The 19892-nt window shown below is 37.1% G+C and overlaps 2 protein-coding genes across 6 annotated transcripts; one reads left to right on the forward strand and one right to left on the reverse strand.

Moving 5' to 3' along the window:
• The first annotated feature begins 5789 nt into the window (after window positions 1-5789).
• LOC110617398 (serine/threonine-protein kinase AtPK2/AtPK19) lies at window positions 5790-12328 on the forward strand. Of its 5 annotated transcripts, XR_002488366.2 has the most exons (8): window positions 5790-6679; window positions 7436-7518; window positions 7603-7723; window positions 7791-7964; window positions 8161-8268; window positions 8366-8688; window positions 10984-11302; window positions 11919-12328. XR_002488366.2 is itself a non-coding variant. In XM_021760143.2 (7 exons), exons 1-6 carry the CDS (start codon window positions 6077-6079, stop codon window positions 8648-8650), a joined length of 1374 nt encoding a protein of 457 aa, XP_021615835.1. In that variant the 5' UTR covers window positions 5790-6076; the 3' UTR covers window positions 8651-8688; window positions 10984-12328. The 5 variants fall into 5 exon arrangements, 4 of the variants coding, with proteins under 4 accessions (XP_021615835.1, XP_021615836.1, XP_021615834.1 ...); XM_021760143.2 differs by having other exon boundaries at window positions 10984-12328; XM_021760144.2 differs by having other exon boundaries at window positions 11015-12328.
• Window positions 12329-14295: 1967 nt separating this feature from the next.
• Window positions 14296-16492, reverse strand: LOC110617662 (transcription factor MYB1R1). Its single transcript, XM_021760606.2, has 3 exons — window positions 16058-16492; window positions 15578-15786; window positions 14296-15026 (listed from the first exon to the last, which is right to left on the reverse strand). Exons 1-3 carry the CDS (start codon window positions 16344-16346, stop codon window positions 14583-14585), a joined length of 942 nt encoding a protein of 313 aa, XP_021616298.1. The 5' UTR covers window positions 16347-16492; the 3' UTR covers window positions 14296-14582.
• Window positions 16493-19892: the final 3400 nt, after the last annotated feature.

Genomic DNA, 19892 nt, shown 5'->3' on the forward strand with positions numbered 1-19892 from the left:
TTGAGGTTTTTGGGCGGTCATGAATCATATGAAGAGCTATAAATGAGTTGAACCGTTTATCGGCATGCTTAATTGGATGAAATTCCATCTTTGCCTGCTATGATTAATTTTATTTCAAATTTAAGTTCTTAGTCCAACTTATGATTTTGGATCAATTTTTAATTTCGAGTAATAGTTGTCTTTAGGGATATGGAGTTCTTTGAGCCAAGTTTGTTTTGATGTGATATTATATTTACTTATAATTTTATTTAAATAGTGATGACCGTCGGTCTCACCACCTTGGCTGAGGCCAAGAAAACAGTGCTGACCCAAAGCTCATGGAGCCTTCTTTAGTTGATCGGTCCAGTATTTTAAGTTTTGGTCTAGGCATGTGGGGCAGGTCGGGTCATTTGTGAGTCGAGGTCCGATGAGAAGAAACCCAGCCCGGTGATGTGATGTGATGAAGGATAGCTGGCTCAGTCATCTTCAGCTCTGTCTGCATGTGCGTCGGGGGAATTAAATGGTCGCTTGGCGTTGAGAGGGGTTTTAACACTTCTGTATGTACGGACCTGCGTGATAGAGACAGATGACACTGTAGTAGAAAAGTCGTTAGACGTCACTAGCAGACAAAAGAAAAGGAATAAAAGGAGCGGAACACATTCCTCTCTATCTAAGTTTACACGCTGTAAAATTCTATTCTCTGGATCTTAGAACATCAATTGGTGCCGTCTGTGGGAAATGAAAAAGATTTTTTCGTCGTCGGAATTTCTTTCTTGTAAAACCCACTGAGATCTACAATGGCAAACCACAATGAAAACTATACTGTTAACACCTCAAATGATATGAGCTTTGCTTAAGAAGGGTAGCAGTTCTATTTTTCTAGTCCTACAACACCCACCAGCCAACCTCTAATGTTGTTTAACCCTTTGCCGAGCTCGGCAGGGAACATACCCAGAATCATAATTTCCAATCAAGAACTCCAAACCATGGCCCTCCAGCTGCAAAACACCGCCCACTTGCTGGGGCAAATAATGCAGCAAAGGGGTCTCAATACCCCATTGAATGTATTCCCTGTAGCCGAAGGGCTCTAACCACAGAACCTCAACCCACCTTTAACCACTCAATCCCTAAGCAAAGTAGCCATAGAACTGGAGAAGAGAGTAGAGGAACCGATAAGGAGGAGTCAGCAGTCAGGGCTTGTGGAAGAAGAGTGAGGGAACTCATTGAGAATGATGAGGTAGAAAGCTATTCTGCAGGAACGGCCAGGAGGACAGAAAGTGAAGAGTGGAAGGATGGGTACCGCCTAGAGAAGAGGCCTAGACAGGAGGAGGAAGACGTAGATAAAAAACTGCAGAAGATGAAGGAGCAGCTCCTGGCCGAGCTGGGGGCAAAGGACCATAGCTAGACCCTTTTGCCCACATCCTCACCTTTTTCAAGGTGGATCCAATAGGAGACCATCCCCAAGAAGTTCATGATGCCTCCCATGGCGACATATGATAGAATGGGGAACCCGAGGGAGCATATCCTTAACTACAAAACTTTCATAGAGCTGCAAACTCTGTCGGATGCCTTGATGTGCAAGGTATTCCCTGCAACACTCACCGGGCTAGTGAGGGCCTGGTTTAACAGTTTGGAGGCTGAAGCATCAGAAGCTTTGGTGGCCTCGCCAACATCTTCATTAGCTGGTTCATAGCAGGGGTCCCGGCTGAAAGAAAAACAGTTACCTGGAGACAGTTAGGCAGAGGAAGAACGAGTCCTTGAGGGAATATGTAGCCCGTTTCAACACGGAAGCCCTACAGATCCCGGAGCTGGATGAAAGCCGGGCTGTAGAGGCCATGCAGAAGGGGACCATCTCCCCTGAGTTCTTTGACTCGTTATGCAGAAAGCCACCCACCTCCCTGGTAGAACTAATGAAGAGAGCGGAGAAGTATATAGGGCAAGACGACGCCTTGATAACCAGTAGGTTTGCCAGGGAGGCTGCAGATAGAGGGAAAGCTCCAGAAGAGAGGAGGTCGGAGAGACCTGAGAGAAGGTAGAATAAAGGACCCGAGGCATACAGGCAGCCCTGCGACAGGAGGGAACAGAGGCCGTACCCACCTCGGGTCCCTGAAACAATAACACCCCTCAACGCTTCTAGAGCTGAAGTGCTCATGGCGGTTCAAGACAAGGTGTTCCTTTAGTGGCCCAAGCCCATGAAAGTAGATGCAAGTCGGAGGGACCCTGACAAGTACTGCCAATACCACCGCACCCACGACCATGACACCAATAACTGCTACCAGCTGATCAGTGAGATCGAAAGGCTGATAAAGAGGGGATACCTTCGGAACTTCGTGAAGAAATCTAAGGGAGAAAGACCCAACAGAACCCCACCGCAGAAAGGCCCCGTAGACAGGGGGTAGGGCCAGTGAATGACGGCTCCAGTGGGACCATTAACATGATTGTCGGAGGGACTGGAGGCCGGATGAGCAGGAGGGGAAGGAAACGAAGTTGGGATGGGGAGGGGAGCAGCAGCGAAGTCTTGCAGGTGGTAGAACACTCCCCAGGGGTCATCTCTTTCTCTCCTGAGGATGCCCATGACATTCAGATGCCCTTGTCATTGAAGCCGTCATCCACAACTACTAAGTCTGGAAGATCCTGGTCGATGATGGAAACAAAGTGAACTTATTGCCATACAGGGTCTTCTAGCAGATGGGGATACCAGAGGAGCAGCTGGTGCGGGATCAAGCCCCGGTGAAGGGGATCGGAGGAACCCCATTGGCCGTGGAGGGGAAGGTGAAGGTGGCCTTGACCCTGGGAGAGCCACCCCTATCTCGGACTCACTACACCGTGCTCTTGGTAGTGAAGCTCCCATTAAGCTACAACGCGATATTGGAAAGGCTTGTGCTGTATGACTTCGAGGTGGTAACCAGCATTAGGTACCTGACTATGAAATTCCCGATAGAGGCAGGGGTGGGAGTAGTCCGAGGGCGTTAGGAGGAAGCAAGGGCAGTATACATGGCCACGGTGGCAGAACCGAGTTTAGTATATGAGGGAATCAACTCAGAGGTCATGGAGGTCAGGGATGAGAAGAAAGATGCAAGGACAGAACCTGTGGGGGAGCTGGAAACCTTCCCACTATCATAGGAAGAGACAGATAAGGTTTTTAGCCTCAACGCCAGCCTGACCGAAGAGCAGAAAACTGCAGCAATGGCCTTAATCTGAAGCTATGCCTCTAGCTTCGCCTGGAAGCCATTCGACATGCCAGGAATAGACCTTGAGGTGATGACCCACAGGCTAAATGTTCTCCTCGGGGCAAAACCGATAAAGCAGAAGAAGAGGGTGGTGGGGAAGGAGAAGCAGCAGGCTATCAGGGAGGAAGTGCAAAAATTAGAAGAGGCAGGGTTCATTAGGGAAGTTATGTACTCACAGTGGTTAGCAAACCCTATGTTAATTAAAAAAGTTAATGAAAAGTATAGAATGTGTATAGATTTTACCGACCTAAACCAAGCCTGTCCCAAAGATTGTTACCCCTCTCTGGTCGATTCTACAGTCGGTTTTGATTATATCTCGTCTCTGGATGCAATATCTGGTTATCACCAAATTCCAATGGACAGGTCAGATGAGGAGAAGAACGCGTTCATAACTGAGGACGGGACTTACTGTTATAGGGCCATGCCCTTCGGGCTGAAAAACGCGGGGGCGACATATCAAAGACTGATGAACAAAATTTTCAAAGGGCAGATAGGAAGAAATGTGGAGGTGTATGTAGACGACATAGTGGTGAAGAGTCAGACCTTCCAGCACTTGGCAGATTTGAAAGAAGTATTTGGGTGGTGGAGCAGTGCAGAATGAGGCTGAATCCGGCGAAGTGTGCTTTCTTCATCAGGGGTAGAAAATTTATGGGCTACATGGTCAGTGGAAAGGGCATTGAGCCAAATTTAGAGAAAGTGGAAGCCATACTGAAGATGTCTGAGCCGACCTGCGTAAGAGATGTGCAGAGACTCACGGGGAGGGTGGTAGCACTTAACCGCTTCATGTCAAAGTTGTTAGAAAGGCTACTGATGACCGCCGAGCCTCACCATTCCTGGGCAAGACCAGACCCAAGAAAACAGCGTTGACCCAAAGCCCATGGAGTCTTCTTTAGTTGATCGGTCCGGTATCTTAAGCCTTGGCCCAGGTGCGCGGGGCAGACCGGGTCGTTCGTGAGCCCAAGTCCGATGAGAAGAAACCCAGCCCGGTGATGTGATGTGATGAAGAATAGCAGACCCAGTCACCTTGCAACCTTGCTCGCATTCGCCGGAGGAATTAAATGACCGCCTAGCGTGGAGAGGGACTCTGACACTTCCGTACGTACGGATTTGCGTGATAGAGACAGGTTGCACTATAGCAGAGAGACCATTAGACGTCGTTAACAGACAAAAGAAAATAAATAAAAGGAGGGAAACATCTTCCTCTCTATATAAACTCACCGTAAATTTTACATTTTCTCTCTCAAAATATTAAATAGTATTAAATGTTTTACTGCAGGTTACATTATTCTTCAATTCAAATATTTACAATCGAGTCGTGAATAATACTATTATTAATAAATTAGTTTTCACATTTATAAAAACTCATTAGAAGGTTATTATAGTTTTTAACTGGTGATTAAAATGGAAGGATCATTTTCTACTTTTTTTTTTTTTCTCCTTTGGCTGTTAGATAAATGGAAAAAAGACTATTACACCTCTGTATTTAGATAATAACGATGGAAAAAAACTTTTCCATTTTTCAAACCTTTTACAGACATCCCTAATACTCTCCGGTAAAAATCCCTGCAACCTGGACTGTGTCATCTGCCACAGCCTTCAACAAAACGTATCAAAGTCCTGAGTGGTTCAAAATTCTAGGTTCAATTAATCACCATACGAGCAATGAAAAATCCCACCAGTTAAGAATCATCAATTTGATTGCAACGGTGAAATCGAGAATGGAGTCATCATCGAGGGGAGGAGCAGTAAACTTAGAAAAAGAAGTGGTTGAAGGTCTGATCGGAGAGAAAACCTGGTCATAATTAAGGATCCAAAGGAGACTAAAAACAGAGAGAAGCAAACAAAAGAAATATAAGGAATGCAGAGCTTGCATAAAAAAGCATAGCAATCGAAGCTTCGTTCTCAGACATCATCTAGCCTTATTCTAAATTTTTTTCTCCTTAAGCTTTGCATCCTTAATTTTGTTGATGTTCTCATCATCGTAAGCTATATTCCAAGACCATCTTCAATTTTTACTTTTCAGTTATTATTTTTATATGCATAGTGAAACTTACTATCTTTTGTTATAAATTAATCATGAAATTTAGTTTTCTCGTCTTGAATCTGTCCAAATTCAGCTTAATTTTTTTTTAATAATAGATAAAATTAAAAGATTAAACTAAAATCTCATAAAATTCACTCTAATGCACTTGTGGGTCGTACCCCTGAGTGCCTTAACTTAGATTTAAAGTAATAAAAAAATATTAATCTTAACATGGTAATTAAAAACTATATTTTATTAAATATATTAGAGGTTGACAAAAATTAATTAAACATTATATATTAGCAATTAGTATACTTTAATTATAAAATTAAAATAATAAAATAATTTTTAATAATACTTAAAATGATTGTTTTATAAAAAAGTGTTTTATTAATTGTAAACTTCATTAACAATGTACATATAAGAAGTAACTGTTTATTTACCAAAAAAGAAAAAAACAATGTAATTATAAAATGGACGACTCGCGAGTGAACCAACGAGCACTAAGGGCGCGTAGTCCATTTATGGCAGACTTCTTCGCTCATAGTTCTCTTCAATAATGCACTAATTATTGGGAAATTCTTATCCTCTCTCTCTCTTGCTATTCTCTCTCTTTTCTCTAGTAATGGTGTTTCCTTCACTTTCTCTTCATTTTCTCCCCTAATGGTTTAACTGTTTAAAGAGTTCTCTTCCTTTTTCTCTTATTTTTCGGTAATAGTTTAACTATGTAATCTCAGCGCTCATAGCCCGCCTTGGCCTTGATCCAAAAATTAAATTCTTGGCTGGCTCTTCTTCCTCTTTATTTTCTATGCTCTGCTCTGTATGAATTGGAATTGGATTGAAAATGGTTTCCAATTCTCAGAAGAAAAATCTTCACTCTGTATTATCCTGCAACCTCAAAAAGCTCACAATAACGCCTCCCAACCCCACCTCTGACTTCGACTTCTCTGAAGTATTTGGCCCGCTGACCCCACACCCTAACCAATCACAATCTCCTTCAACATCCACCTCGTCTTCTTCCTCCTCGGCTTTTCTCGGGGACCCACTTGTTATCCACAACCGTTCCCACTCTTTCGTGGGTCCCTCCCCTCGCTACACCCTCTCCTCTTCTCTCCCTTTCCAAATCCCAGAAGAGGATCTTGAAAATGAAAATGAGGTTATTGTTGAGGAGGATGACAAGAAGGAGAGGAGTGAGCAAGTGGGTTGTAAGATTGGGCCTGGTGATTTTGAGATCCTGAGAGTTGTTGGGCAGGGAGCCTTTGGTAAGGTGTTTCAGGTGAGAAAGAAAGGGAGTGATTGTGGAGATGGGGATGGGATTTATGCAATGAAAGTGATGAGAAAAGATACTATTATAAAAAAGAATCATGTCGATTACATGAAGGCTGAGAGGGATATTCTTACCAAGGTCGTGCATCCCTTTGTTGTTCAGCTTCGATACTCTTTCCAGGTTCTTCTCTCTCCTCTTCTGTTTCCTTTGTTTGTGGATTTTGTATTCCGTTTCTTCTTCTTCCTATTTTCTCTCTTTCTATCTATTTTGTGGTGTAAAATTTGCCTTTCTCTAATCCAGCGATGTAGATATATTTCGGAATTAGATCCTCTTGTAGTTGAATTAACATAAAAGTTTGCTCTATTTAGAAGATCGCTTTTTAGGTGGCATTACTTTGATGAGCATTAATCTCATTACCAATAGCACGTTATGCTTGTTTAAAAGTTGTTTAGCCTTTCCAACAAAATTTTGTTTAAAATTGAGTTCTACTTGATATGCTTGTTAAATTTATTGCACTTCTTTATTTTGGCTTATGTCTCCTTTTGGGTTAAGGTTGCTTATAAGATGACTATAGTTCTCTTCTGTTTTTAAACATGGCTTTTTTATTGCTATAGAAATGATATTCTAGCTTACTTTTTGTATTGTTCAATTTAAGTAGCAATTTGAGTGGCCATATTATCCAACTGTAGTAGAAGCAGGATGAACGTTATCGCTGTAATCAAATTTCTAGTATGCATAAGCAAGTTAATGAAACAAAGGTTTATGGATGACTTTAGATAGTCCTTAGTTCTCACAGCCATCAACGCATATGGCCTAGACACTTTTTTATTATGTTACTGATTTGAGTATGTGTATACTGCATTGTTTATTTCCCTGTGGAATGGAAGTGATTTCAGCACGAATTGTTAAAATTAGATTGTCCTCTTACCTTTTCAGACGAAGGCTAAGCTTTATCTGATCCTGGATTTTATAAATGGAGGTCATCTCTTCTTTCATCTTTATCGGCAGGGGATCTTCAGGTACTACCTTATGTTTTAAATTTTAGACTTATTACAAGATGTATATTAACCTGTTTTACTTTTCGCTTTATATGTCTTGAGTAGTGAGGATCAGGCAAGGGTTTATACTGCCGAGATAGTATCTGCTGTTTCACATCTTCACAAGTGCGGGATTGTGCACCGGGATCTCAAACCTGAAAATATTCTCGTGGATTGTGATGGACATGTAATAGCCTTGCCATATATTTCATTTGTAGCGTTATTTATGAAACTCATTACATTTTGTCATGCAGGTTATGCTAACTGATTTTGGACTGGCAAAGGAAATTGATGAATCAAGTAGATCCAATTCAATGTGTGGGACCACAGAATACATGGCTCCAGAAATTTTACTGTCGAAAGGCCACAACAAAGACGCAGATTGGTGGAGTGTTGGAATACTCTTATATGAAATGCTAACTGGGCAGGTAAAACATTTCATTACTCTTAACTATTAAAGTCTGGTTAGAGGGAATTTGGTTTGCTTCAAGGAGTTCATGATGAGGGTTTTTCTTTGGCCAACTCCCTTCCCTTCCCTTCTCTTTTGTGCTTAGTGAGAACTGCTACTTTAGGTGCCAATATTTTGAAATTGGTTCTAAAAAGATCATATGTAAATATCTGCAGCCTCCATTTACACACAAAGATAGAAAGAAGCTTCAGGAGAGAATTATAAAAGAGAAAGTCAAGCTTCCACCATACCTGAGCTCTGAAGCTCACTCTTTGCTCAAAGGGGTAAGTATAAAATTCTGTTGACCCTTTCAAACATTTTACTTCTCTCCTTCCTTTTTAAAACAGTGACAAACAAGTGAAAATTCCTTCCATTGTTCAGTTGCTGCAGAAGGAACCATCAAGAAGGTTAGGAAGTGGTCCTGGTGGAGGGGATGAGATCAAAAGTCATAAATGGTTTCGGTCAATCAACTGGAAGAAGTTAGAGGCAAGGGAATTGCAGCCAAAGTTCAAGCCAGATGTGAGTGGAAAAGATTGTACAGCAAATTTTGATAAGTGTTGGACGACAATGCCTCCTGATGACTCACCAGCTGCCACACCAACAGCTGGTGAACATTTCCAAGGATACACGTACATTGCACCAAACCCTTGGCTTTCATCTGCATGAAATAAGGGTATTGTGTGAAGGCAGCCTGTCCATGTTTTGTAAGTTAATCTTTCATAAACTTTTTTCTCAAGAAAAAAGTAGAAAATGAAAAATAAATACATGCTGATATTTCACATGTCTTGTACGTTGTTCTTGAATAAAATATTAAAGCTGCTTGTTGATTACTTGGTTTAGCATTTTTTAGGTTAAATGGGAGGTGAAAGTTTTTCTCTTTTCATTTTACTGTGCAACTCAAAGAGCTTATAAATAGAGAAAACTGTTTGACTTCAAATAATATGGGATAAGCAGATATGACCTTGCCTCATGCCTCTTTTTTTTTTCTGGTTCAGTGCACTTCAATTGTTCTGTTGGCTATTGAATACCTTAGCGAACTTCAGAAGTTTCAGAACATCATATGAATGTATATTCAAAAATCAAAACTACAAATCATTGTTATGTAACTTTTATCAGCTGGAGGATCAAATTCTTGCAATTTGAGATACTTCTAAATCAGTTTTTACATTATTGAAATATTAATGTCTCTTATGGGGAAATGCTTGACGTCAATTAAGCATAATAAATGGTAGCAGCGCAGGAGGCTTCTTAAGCAAAATTGCAATTTTCTATATTAAACCAAAAACTCAGCTTCAAAACCTCCAGTGAAGATACATCTACACACAACCTCCCAAGAGTCAATGTCAACAAAACATAGTCTGCCTTTGTGTTAAAGCGTAAGGCAGAAAACTATGCCCCCTTAAACAGCAAAGCTGACACTTCCACCAACAGAGATAGATGACTGAAAAGAAGTGGGAACTTTGGTTTTGTCGGTATGTAAATAGAAATTTCCTTAACAACCAATCTTTTTTATTTAACGAAGTAAATGGTTAAGACTATATTCAAATCCCTGTTTACAAATATTGTCATCGGAGATTCCTTCTTATTTTGGCATGACAGAACTCAATATTGAGATCTATTTAGTTGGTCAGGTACAAGATTACTATGGTAACTCTTGTATGATTCCCTTATTTGCTGCATAGCTTTTGTATGGAACGTTAAGGAGTGGCAAATAAGAATCTTACACTTTTAATTGGCCAAATATATACTTGCACTCTTATACTATTTTGTATTAGTCCATTAAACACTTGAACTAAAATTATAACCTATTGAACGCTTAAATTTACAGAACTATAATAATTAGACACAAATTAACTATATTATTGATAATTTTAAAAAGAAGTCAGAAATAATTCGATTTATTACTTACAATACTCGAAATTTTGCTAATTGGACTCTAATTTTCATAAAATGTTAAAAATTATATTCGTCTAACTTTGTCAATTTATAAAAATTTATCATGCAATTTTTACTTTTTTTGGATAAATTATCAATAATATAACTAATTTATATTTAATTGTCATATTTTTTACACGTTTAGGTGTTAAATAGGTTACAATTTTAGTTTAGGTGTTTAATAAGTTAATATAAATTAGTATAGGGTGCAAGTATATATTCAACCTTTTTATTTTATTGTTCAACATGGTCTTGAATATGCAAAAAAAGGATTGTGCTTAGGGAGGCTCAGTCAATCCTATAAATCTAGTTAAGGAGAGGAAAAACAATGAGAATTCTTTTTTTCCTCGAAGGAAGAGAATTTGGAAGAACCATGCACTAAAAATATGCTCCTTATGCTTGAGAAGCAAAGAAGGCAAAGATTTTGTTTATTGATAGCCTCCAACAATGTTATTGTAGTGAATGGAAGTGACATTGAATTGGTGCCTCTTACTGCATGTCATTGAGCAAGACTTTTATGGGGTTTGAATGAATTAGTCATGAAGTTACTCTAATTGCAGTGGTCTAAATTAGATTAATGGTTCAGTGTTTAGTATGCGACTGTACGAACTGTGGACTAAGCAGCTGGGTTAAAGATGAATTTGGGATAAGCTTCTCACTTGTGACAGTTTGTTGTGAGTGAAAAGTGGAGAAAAGTGAAAGTTGATTTTTGATGATTGTAGTTCATAGCAGTATAAGTCTGAGTCTGACGTGGATACTTGACCCCTTCTCTGAAATGCATTGAGCTCATGATGCATTAGTGTTGCTGAACACACGGCAGGATCCTTGTTAGTTCTATGTGGCAGTTGACAAAAAAAAAATAATGTCTAGGATCTTTATCAATTCTATATGTCTAATCGGCAAACTAGGTTTAGTGCGTTAAGTATATTTAGTATATATACTCATCACTTTTTGTGTGTGTGAGATAGAGGTCCTAATCTGATAGGAAGTTTGTGTTTTCCTGTTCCTTACCTTTCATTTTTCCCTTAATTTTTACACAATCGTTGATGTGACTTGTGACACAGCAAAGTTGGATTTCTTGTGAGGGATGCACAGTGGTTCTTGCACCAGTTGCAGGGTGGTCTCTTGTATTCTGCGTATGCAAGTTAGAGAGAGTAAGAACTTGAGACGGTTTGCACTTTGCAGTGTAGTTGATAACTGAAAGCATCTCAGAATATCCAATCCAGAGCACTGAAGTACCTTTTACCTGTCTGTCTACAAATTATTGAGTAAGAAAAAGAGAGGGAGCTGAGATTCTGTGTAGAACTTCCTCGTGCGGGTAAGACAAAAGTGATGATGTATAGTAAAGAGAAGCTTTTCAGAAAGTACAAAGAGGAAAGCAATGTAAGAATCTTGTTCCTCACTTGACTTGGTTTCAGCAGAATATCTGAAAGCTAGCATCAACCAATCCTTTTTTAAAGCACATGTTGAATGGATTGGCATGAACTCATTACACAATAATAATAATTCTGCCTGCCTGTGTGGAAACCACATTAATCCATCCACATTGAAAATAAAACATTGCTGGGTCACTCATGGGAACTGATCAGTTGAATATTTCACTAGATGCACCCTTGTCATGCATAGGCTAGTAGGGAGTATTTGATTCTTTGGAGTTACACTGATTAATTTATCATCCTTTAAGAAAACAAATGATCTAAAGAATTGAGAAAGGAATCTCCACAAGCCAAAGGAACTCGATATTTATATGCCTAGCCATAACTGAGAGTATTACCTCATCTGTCTCCCTGGAGCTAGGTTTGTGTCTAGAACAGGATTGACGAGTCTCTTTTTTGGGTTAACTCTGCAGTCATCTTTTTTGTTCCTAGGAGAAGTTGAAACTAGAAACTCTTTAGAGCACCCATGAACAGTAAAGCCAAAAGCAATGGTTCTGTGTGTGAAAAGTCGATGAAGATGGTGGTTAACATCATTAAATTGTCTTCTTTTTCTATTTGCTAAGATGAGTCTTGGAGCCGCTGGGCCTGCAGTTGTTGCCAGAAACATTGCACATGCCATGGATGCTAATGAATCGCTACTGCCTCAAATCCATAGAAGCCAAAAGCCACAACAGTTGAGGGGCAGATCAAAGCCTTTCTCATTTGTGATGCAGCCTGATGAAGGGAAGAGTTCCTCTTCGTGTATGATTCATGGGGAGAAGAGTGTGATAGATGGAATGGCTTCTGCCTATATCAGGAAGTTCCATGAGAAGAATATCTATGATGCACATCTCCATTAGACATCAGATATTTCTCCATGGAGGCCACCTCCTCCATCACGTGATGTGAATTAGCCCATCTTCAACTGGTTCTGTATTTCAGTACATACCTCTATCTGCTATCGATCTAATAAGATTTTACAGTTTGCTTTGCTTGGGCTTGTTGCTTATTACTAATTTTTCTGGGTAATTTATACTCGTAATCTCTCTATTTTGAAATCTGTTGTACTTTAGTATCTCATTTTTAGTTTGTTATCATGAAATATCTTATCTTTAAAAAGTTTCGCATCTTCACAAACCTTTCGTAAAAATTGCTAAGATAATTTTGCGTAAAAATAAAAAATTAATGTGAAGAGAGAATAATAATAACATTATATATCGTATTTTTTATTTTATTTTATTTTTATACTATAACAATATCACAAAATAATAGTCTATTTTGAGAAAAAAGCGGCATAATGGTTAATTCTATTCTGATTCTGATAATGGTTTAGTTTAATTAATTTTTATTTTTTATTTTTTCAATAATTTGACACTCGTTCTTTGAAGATATAATTACATGGAGAGCATATCTTATCCTCAAAATTAAATAGTCACCTCATTAATCATCTGATTAACAAAAGTGCCATGAAAGCTAACTCTTTTATCTCTTATTCCTTGTTAAGGCTATAATTTCGATGGAATTAGCGGCTCCCAAAATCAATCTACACGTTGCTAATCAATAATCATCTCGAAATAGTGTCTTGTTGACATCTTAAGGAAACTTTAACATCTTTTTAAATATATATATTTTAAATTTTAATATGTATAAAAAATTAGTTTCGACTGAAATTTAATTTGAGATTTAATCATTCTAAATACAATTTTCGTATTAATAAATTAAATTCAACAAATTGAAAATATATATATATATATATATATATATTTAATAAGTTTTGTTTTATGTTTACGCGGTATATGGTGAGAAGCAATTCTTTATTTTTATTCTAAAATTTATACTGTCTACACTTTAATGTATACAGTTATCTAAATTTTGACAATGCACGCAATATGTATTATTTCATTTATAAATTGAGAATTTGAGTGCTTGAAAATAGCAGTGCGCCTAAATATAAGCAAAAGCTATAAACACAAATATAAGAATAGAGATGTTTTGTGACCTATGAAATCACTCTATAAAATTTATATTATAATCTCCCAATAGAAATGAAATGCTACCAACAATAAAGATATACATCACAGAAGGAAAACCAGCTCATTCCATTGCTTAAAAAGCCAGAATCATTAACTAATAAGTGGTTGCATGATGCGGTCATCTAGACTTTTTTTTTTAATAAAAAAATTAATTAATAAAATTTTCAAAACGTTGTAAGTATTTTAATTAATTTTTTAAAATTAAAAAACTAGCTATTTAATCGTATTAATATAAATTTTACAAACAATTAGCATACATTAATAGCATTCAATAGGTAAATCAGATAATGATAATATATGCTCACAAGCTTAATATGAAAGTAAATGCATTATAGTTGAACAGATAATATGAATCATACTTTAGATATTCATGAATATTATATTCTAAGATCCTCCTAACCACCATGCCCATTCCTTCTATAAAGTATTCATTTATCATCAACTCGGACAGCACCCTCAATCAAAAATCATGTGGCCCAGGCCCACCATTGTTGTTGTTTGTTCCTTCATATTTTTTTTCTTTCTATACTGAGATGAGATCCATAAGCATTCCTAATTACAACTACTATTTGGGAAATTCCCCTTTCTTACCATGTGGATTCTAGTGGGAGGAGGACTATAAGAAAAACAGCCAGTCATGACTGATAGCGTCCCCAGAATGATAATGCCCACTCGACAGGGGCAAACAAACTTACAAAATGAAGAGTAATTGTCTAATTTAACATATAATCAGTCTAATTATATGCCTACCTACCAAGCAAATGACTTCTCCCTTCAATATAAAATCACCATCACATAACAAGTGGTCCATATCATAACACCATTAAAATACCTAAGCAACCACCCTCATCCATATTCATGAATTGATGCCCACAATTAATCAAAAATCCCTGTGAATTTTTGTCCACTCATTAATGAAAAATGCCTCTGCCACAACAACCCATCTGATATTTTAAACCCATTTCAAGAAAGGACAAAATCCAGTACTGATGAACAGAATACTTGGGTCTTATTCTTCCACTCATAACAAACTACAAACAAAAGAACAAGAACCTAACTTAATACCATAAACCAACAATAAATGAGATGACAGTTCTTTTCTGGTCTGTACATCAAAGGATTACTTATCCAGTCATCTAATTTACTTTTTATCTTCTCTAATCCATACCGCCATCTAATTATGCACCCTCCACCTTTCAACCTTATTATCCTTCCTCAAGCAACACTGATCATGCTATCTCCGTTGTTCAAGCCAGACATCACCTGAAACACTGATTGCATTGATGATGATTCCCTCTCATCACATGGCAGAGAGAGCTTGAGTGACAACGATGATGGGTCCTCAGATGACTTCAAGTTTAAGTAAAGGTCAGATATTCCAGAAGCATGAGGGCTTGGGAGGGCAGGAATCGGTCGGATAAGATTTGCGGCCAAGTTAGTGGCTCCTTTACTTTGTCCCAGTGACAAGTTCTTCGTTGGACTCTCAATTGGGACAGGCAATACAACAGGACTGGTGGTCATAGGGAAAGCCGGCATCACATGGAAGTTGCCGATATTGTTGGTTTCAGGTAATGGAGGTGGCACTGGATGCGACTGAACCGTGATGTTCTTGTTGTCTTGGCAATGAGCTTGCTCTTCCTCCATTGGAAATGCCGAGACCTGATTAAGAACAAGGTCAACGCCAAATGCTCAACAACTTTCATGAATAGAAATAACAGAATACAAACAAAATATTTTAGTAGCTGCGAAATCCAGTATTCATCGTTTAAAATACAGAAAAGTAGATAGTGCCGTAAGCATACAACTAATCTTGATATGATTTTTGGCATGACCAAGTCAAAAAAATTTCACTGCCAAGAAATCAGAACTCTGTGATGTTGGCTTTCCTATTTATTTCAACAACCGAGAAAGAGGATCCTAAAACATGAAAAATCTCAATCTTAATCCATAAACGATATCAACAATCCAACTTTGAAACCTTTTAGAAGTTATAATTGTTTACAGCTGAATAAGAACAAATAATCAAGTAAGCCGATCCATATCAAACTATCACCAGTTTTCAATCAATTTCCTCACATTTAATAAATCAACAAACAACTGTTCACAAAAAAAAAAAAAAAAAAAAAAAACGATAAAGGGTCATAAAAGAAGATAAACAGACAGGAGATCAGATTTTAAGAAAAATGAAAAGAAGTATAAGCGATCAATACCGTATCAGTGGTAATATCAAAAAGGCTAGAACGGCGTCGGCGGCGATTGAGATTACTCCGGCGAAGAAAATACTTTTGGGCGTGGCTTGCTACCTGCGTTGGAGTTCGGGTCTTGACAAAATTACGAGAGATTCCCCTCCAATCTCCCTTCCCAACTTTCTGCAATCCTATAAGGAATAGCTTGTGCTCGTCCTCTGTCCACGGAACTCCTGTTCGCCATCCATGTCATCATCAGCCACAAATTTTTCACTCATATGTCATCTAATTGAAAAAACTTCCATACCAAAAACTTCAAAACTAAAAACTAGATTTTAAAAAAAAAACCCACGATTCGGTGCATGGAAAATAGCGATTTATAGATTTGATTAATCATACAAATATAACACATATTAAACAAATCGATGAGTTCCACAAAGCAAATTAGAGACGACAAAAAAATTCCTCCTTTTTGGATTGAATAATGGGAGATCGGAATCGCACCTCGCTTGCGCTCGCCGCGACTATTGGATGAATGAGGAACGGCGTCATCTGCAGATGCATAACCAGCAGCAGTAGCAGCAGCCACATCCTCCTTGCTATTATTATTGGTTCCATCCTTATGAATGTCAGATTTATTGCACTCTTGAGGCTGCTCATACTGCGACAAGTTGTTCAAACTGACGCTCTTCCTCATGGAATCAACCACCACTCTAACACCAAACAGCATGATCTCCCTGGCTCCTCCACCAGCACCACCTCCGCCGCCGCCAGTGGTGCACGTGCCAGCCATTTCTCAACGCTTAAGAGAGAAATCGCGATATCGATATACGGTCGTCGGTTTTTAAGATGGATATTTTTGGTTGAGGAATCTCCAATATAAGGCAGCCCAGCCCCAATTGTAAAAGAAATTAAAAAATAGAAAAAAAAATGGAGTTGGGAAATGATAATGAGGGAAGGAGTTATATATATAGTAGAAAAGATAAGCTATGATGCATCATGCCCATGTGGCTAAAAATATGCAGTGCTCTGTCTCTATTTCTGATACGTGGCATTTTCCTGTTCGTTTATCTCCTTTACTGTATCTCCTGAATGGCTCAGTTTTGTTCCGCTGCTTCTCACCTGTTGATCTGATGATCAGCATCATCATCATGTTGACCAAGATAATGATGCCTGAGCTTATGATTTGTTGTTAATATCAAAATAATAATTATTATAATTATTATTACTGTAATGACGAAAATAATCTGTAATTTTGAAAACGACATTTGAAATAAATAAGTTTTGTTTTTTTGCTTGTAATTAAAGATTAATGTAAACTAAAACTCAAAGCAAAAGATGGATTTCTCTTTTTTTTAAGAAATTATGTTGGAGATGATAATATTTTCTAATGAGTGTTAAAGCCCAAGTTCACGTGGATATCACTTGAGATAAGTAAAAATAATAATAATAGATAAATATAAAAAACTTTAAAAAAAAGAAATTGAGAGAGGGACAAGTGCACATGAAAGTGGGGGATGAAAATCGAGGCAACAATGTCCTATCCAAGCCCTTTAGCCTTTGTATCAAGTCGAGAAAAATGAATCTAGTCAATTTGCAATTTCATTTACCATTAATTATATATAAATTTTATTAAATATTTTTAGATTAAAAAGAGCCGAATTTAAATATAATAATTAAAATATATAAATAATTTCATGACATTTTTCACAATCTGTCAGAGATTCGAATTCTAAACACTGTGAAATCAATCGTGATTTCATTGATTGTGTATTTCAGTCGCTCCTTCTTTAATAAACTATTCCCTACTCCACATCACCATTACCAAGAACCCGATCTTGGACAGCCTTGCCCATGATTAATTTTCTAACTCAAAGGATTTCATCATCCACGTCATCCTGTTAAGAAAACTTTGAAATTATTTATAGTTATGATCAATTATTTCAAAGAGATTATGCCTTACAATAAATAATTAGAACAAATTGAAAAGGATTTGGTAAAGTTGCCATTTCTTTAATCCAAATCAGATCTTCATTATTTTGTGGGTATTTTTTTTATAACAATTTAACTATATTTAATTATTAGTAAAAATTATAATATTTCGAAAATTGGGTTTCAAACTATCAGATTGATTAACCAATAAATCTAACAAATAAATTTCTTAAATCTAGTTGGATCTAATTACTTGAAAATGACATTTCACTAAAATTGCTTAGAGAACCAATCGGATTGAAGGTGATAATTTTTTTTTGGTTAATTTGAAATATTAATTGGCATCCAATATTTTATGAAAGATGAGCATATTCTGCTATGAGCTATGGAGAAAGAAGAAGAAGAAAAGATAGTTTAGTTTAGTAATTAAGATGGGGGAAAGGGAAGGAGGTTCTCTTTGTATGCTCACCTTCCATGGTGGGCTATTTGTGGAGGATAAGGCAAGATAAGGTTTTGTGGGTCTCCACTATATGTCTGCCTCACCCATTTTGACACCAACAAAATAACCACATTGTCCCATTTGAATAAAGGGAAATGCATAATTTGACCCTTTAAACAAAAACTTAGTTGATATTATGATTTGTTTAATTAATTTTCTAACATTACTTTTAATTAAAAATATATATAATTATTACAACTCAAAATAAGTGTGACTCATGCCCGCGAATCAAGTAGTTATATTTTTATAAAAGATTGAATATGCTCCATTTATTTCAAAAATATTTTTAAAATTTATTTTAATAAAATTATTTATTTTTTATTGTTTAGTTACAATATTAAAAAATAAATAATATTAAAAGTTTATGTATGTGATAAATCTGATTTTCCTCTGACTCTATGATGGATATAATTTTTTTCTTGCTCAATCACATGGATTTATCATATGGGTCTTTCAATATTCTATTTGATGAAAGAACCTGCAAAATAAAGAAAAATGGTCAAAAATCCTTCGACGTTCAAGTCATGTTCATAAATTAATATAGTATAGATAAACAAGAGTTGCAAAGAAAAATAAAGTAAACAAAAATATGAAATCGAGGAAGAAGCCGGAAGAAGGAAAAGGAAATAGAAGACCTCCCTTTTTATCTGCCCCTCATGTTTCTACTATTGTGTTATCTGTCTATGTCACTCAGACCGTACGTACGGACGTGTCGGATATCTCCTTACGCCAGGCGGCCATTTAATTCTCTTTGTGCGCGTGTGGGCAGGGCTGCAAAGTGATTGGACCAGCTCCTCTCCCTCACATCACGTTACCGAACTGGACTTCTTCCTGCTGGGTCTGAGCTCATGGGTAACCTATCCGGCCCGGCGTGTCTGGATCGAGGCCTGAGAAGCTGAGTTGATCAGTATAAGGAGGGCTTATGGGCTTTGGACCATTATTTTCCTCTTAGGCCCGACCTCACCCAAAACAGAGGAAGTCTAGCGGTGAAATCATAAAAATGATTTCCATGGAATTAGCGGAGACGATATTTAATATCTTATAAATGTTCTTATTATTGCATATATCTTATGTCTTAGATACCCAATATCCATTTTTATAGAAGAATTGGAATACAATTCTTTTTTTGTGCGTGTGATTAAACTGCCAGAAAAGTAACTGTGGGACAAAGAAAGAATTTACTAAATAAATCTCATTGATCAATTTAATTAATACATTTCTTCTTCTTTTTTTTTTTTTCTTCTGATACCAACATGTTTAGACTTATCCAAAAGAGAAAAAAGTGAAAGATTCAGTTAAGTGTGTACTTCTTATGAACTGGGTGAATTCTTGGCATGGCTATTGGCTAGTAGCTCTTTTTTGCCTTTTTTTCACCCAATATTCTTAATTTCTCTCTTTGCAGCTTTGCATTTTGAGCATATATTATGCTATAATTGCTTTCTGCTATTTATGAATCAAAGCTGAATCTTTGTCCCCATAGGGTTTTCTTAGTACCAAAGGAAATTAATGTCCCTCAGCTCACCTTCCATGCAATAAGACAATTTCATTGGAGATTTGAAGATCTTACTTTAAAAGTTGTTTCAGAAGATGGACATTAATTTAAAAAGAATTACAGAGAAATAACCCAACTATTGATGAATTTTATTCTACTCGCAATGGATCTAAATTTAAATTTTACTTAAAATTATAATTTTTGATTACGAGACATATCTCGAGACTAATAATTTATTTAATTATTTTCATGGTATAAATATATTATCGGATAAACTTTATCACATAGAAACTAAGTTTTCTTATCACATGATTTTATAAATACTCTTTCAAATTTAAAAGATATCACTTTAAAGTACCCTTCATCAAAATAATTTAATGGAGCTCTTAACCTTAATCATTAAAATAAATAAATAG

Source organism: Manihot esculenta, chromosome 6 (assembly GCF_001659605.2).
Source record: "Manihot esculenta cultivar AM560-2 chromosome 6, M.esculenta_v8, whole genome shotgun sequence".
Lineage (NCBI taxonomy): Eukaryota > Viridiplantae > Streptophyta > Magnoliopsida > Malpighiales > Euphorbiaceae > Manihot > Manihot esculenta.

Coding starts and splice junctions, on each gene's coding strand:
- LOC110617398 (XM_021760143.2), top strand. CDS start 6,077: ATGGTTTCCAATTCTCAGAAGAAAAATCTTCACTCTGTATTATCCTGC. Junction 6,680..7,435: donor AGCTTCGATACTCTTTCCAG/GTTCTTCTCTCT, acceptor TTACCTTTTCAG/ACGAAGGCTAAGCTTTATCT. Junction 7,965..8,160: donor ATGAAATGCTAACTGGGCAG/GTAAAACATTTC, acceptor AAATATCTGCAG/CCTCCATTTACACACAAAGA.
- LOC110617662 (XM_021760606.2), bottom strand. CDS start 16,346: ATGGCTGGCACGTGCACCACTGGCGGCGGCGGAGGTGGTGCTGGTGGA. Junction 15,787..16,057: donor TCGCGGCGAGCGCAAGCGAG/GTGCGATTCCGA, acceptor GATGGCGAACAG/GAGTTCCGTGGACAGAGGAC. Junction 15,027..15,577: donor TTGATATTACCACTGATACG/GTATTGATCGCT, acceptor GTTCTTAATCAG/GTCTCGGCATTTCCAATGGA.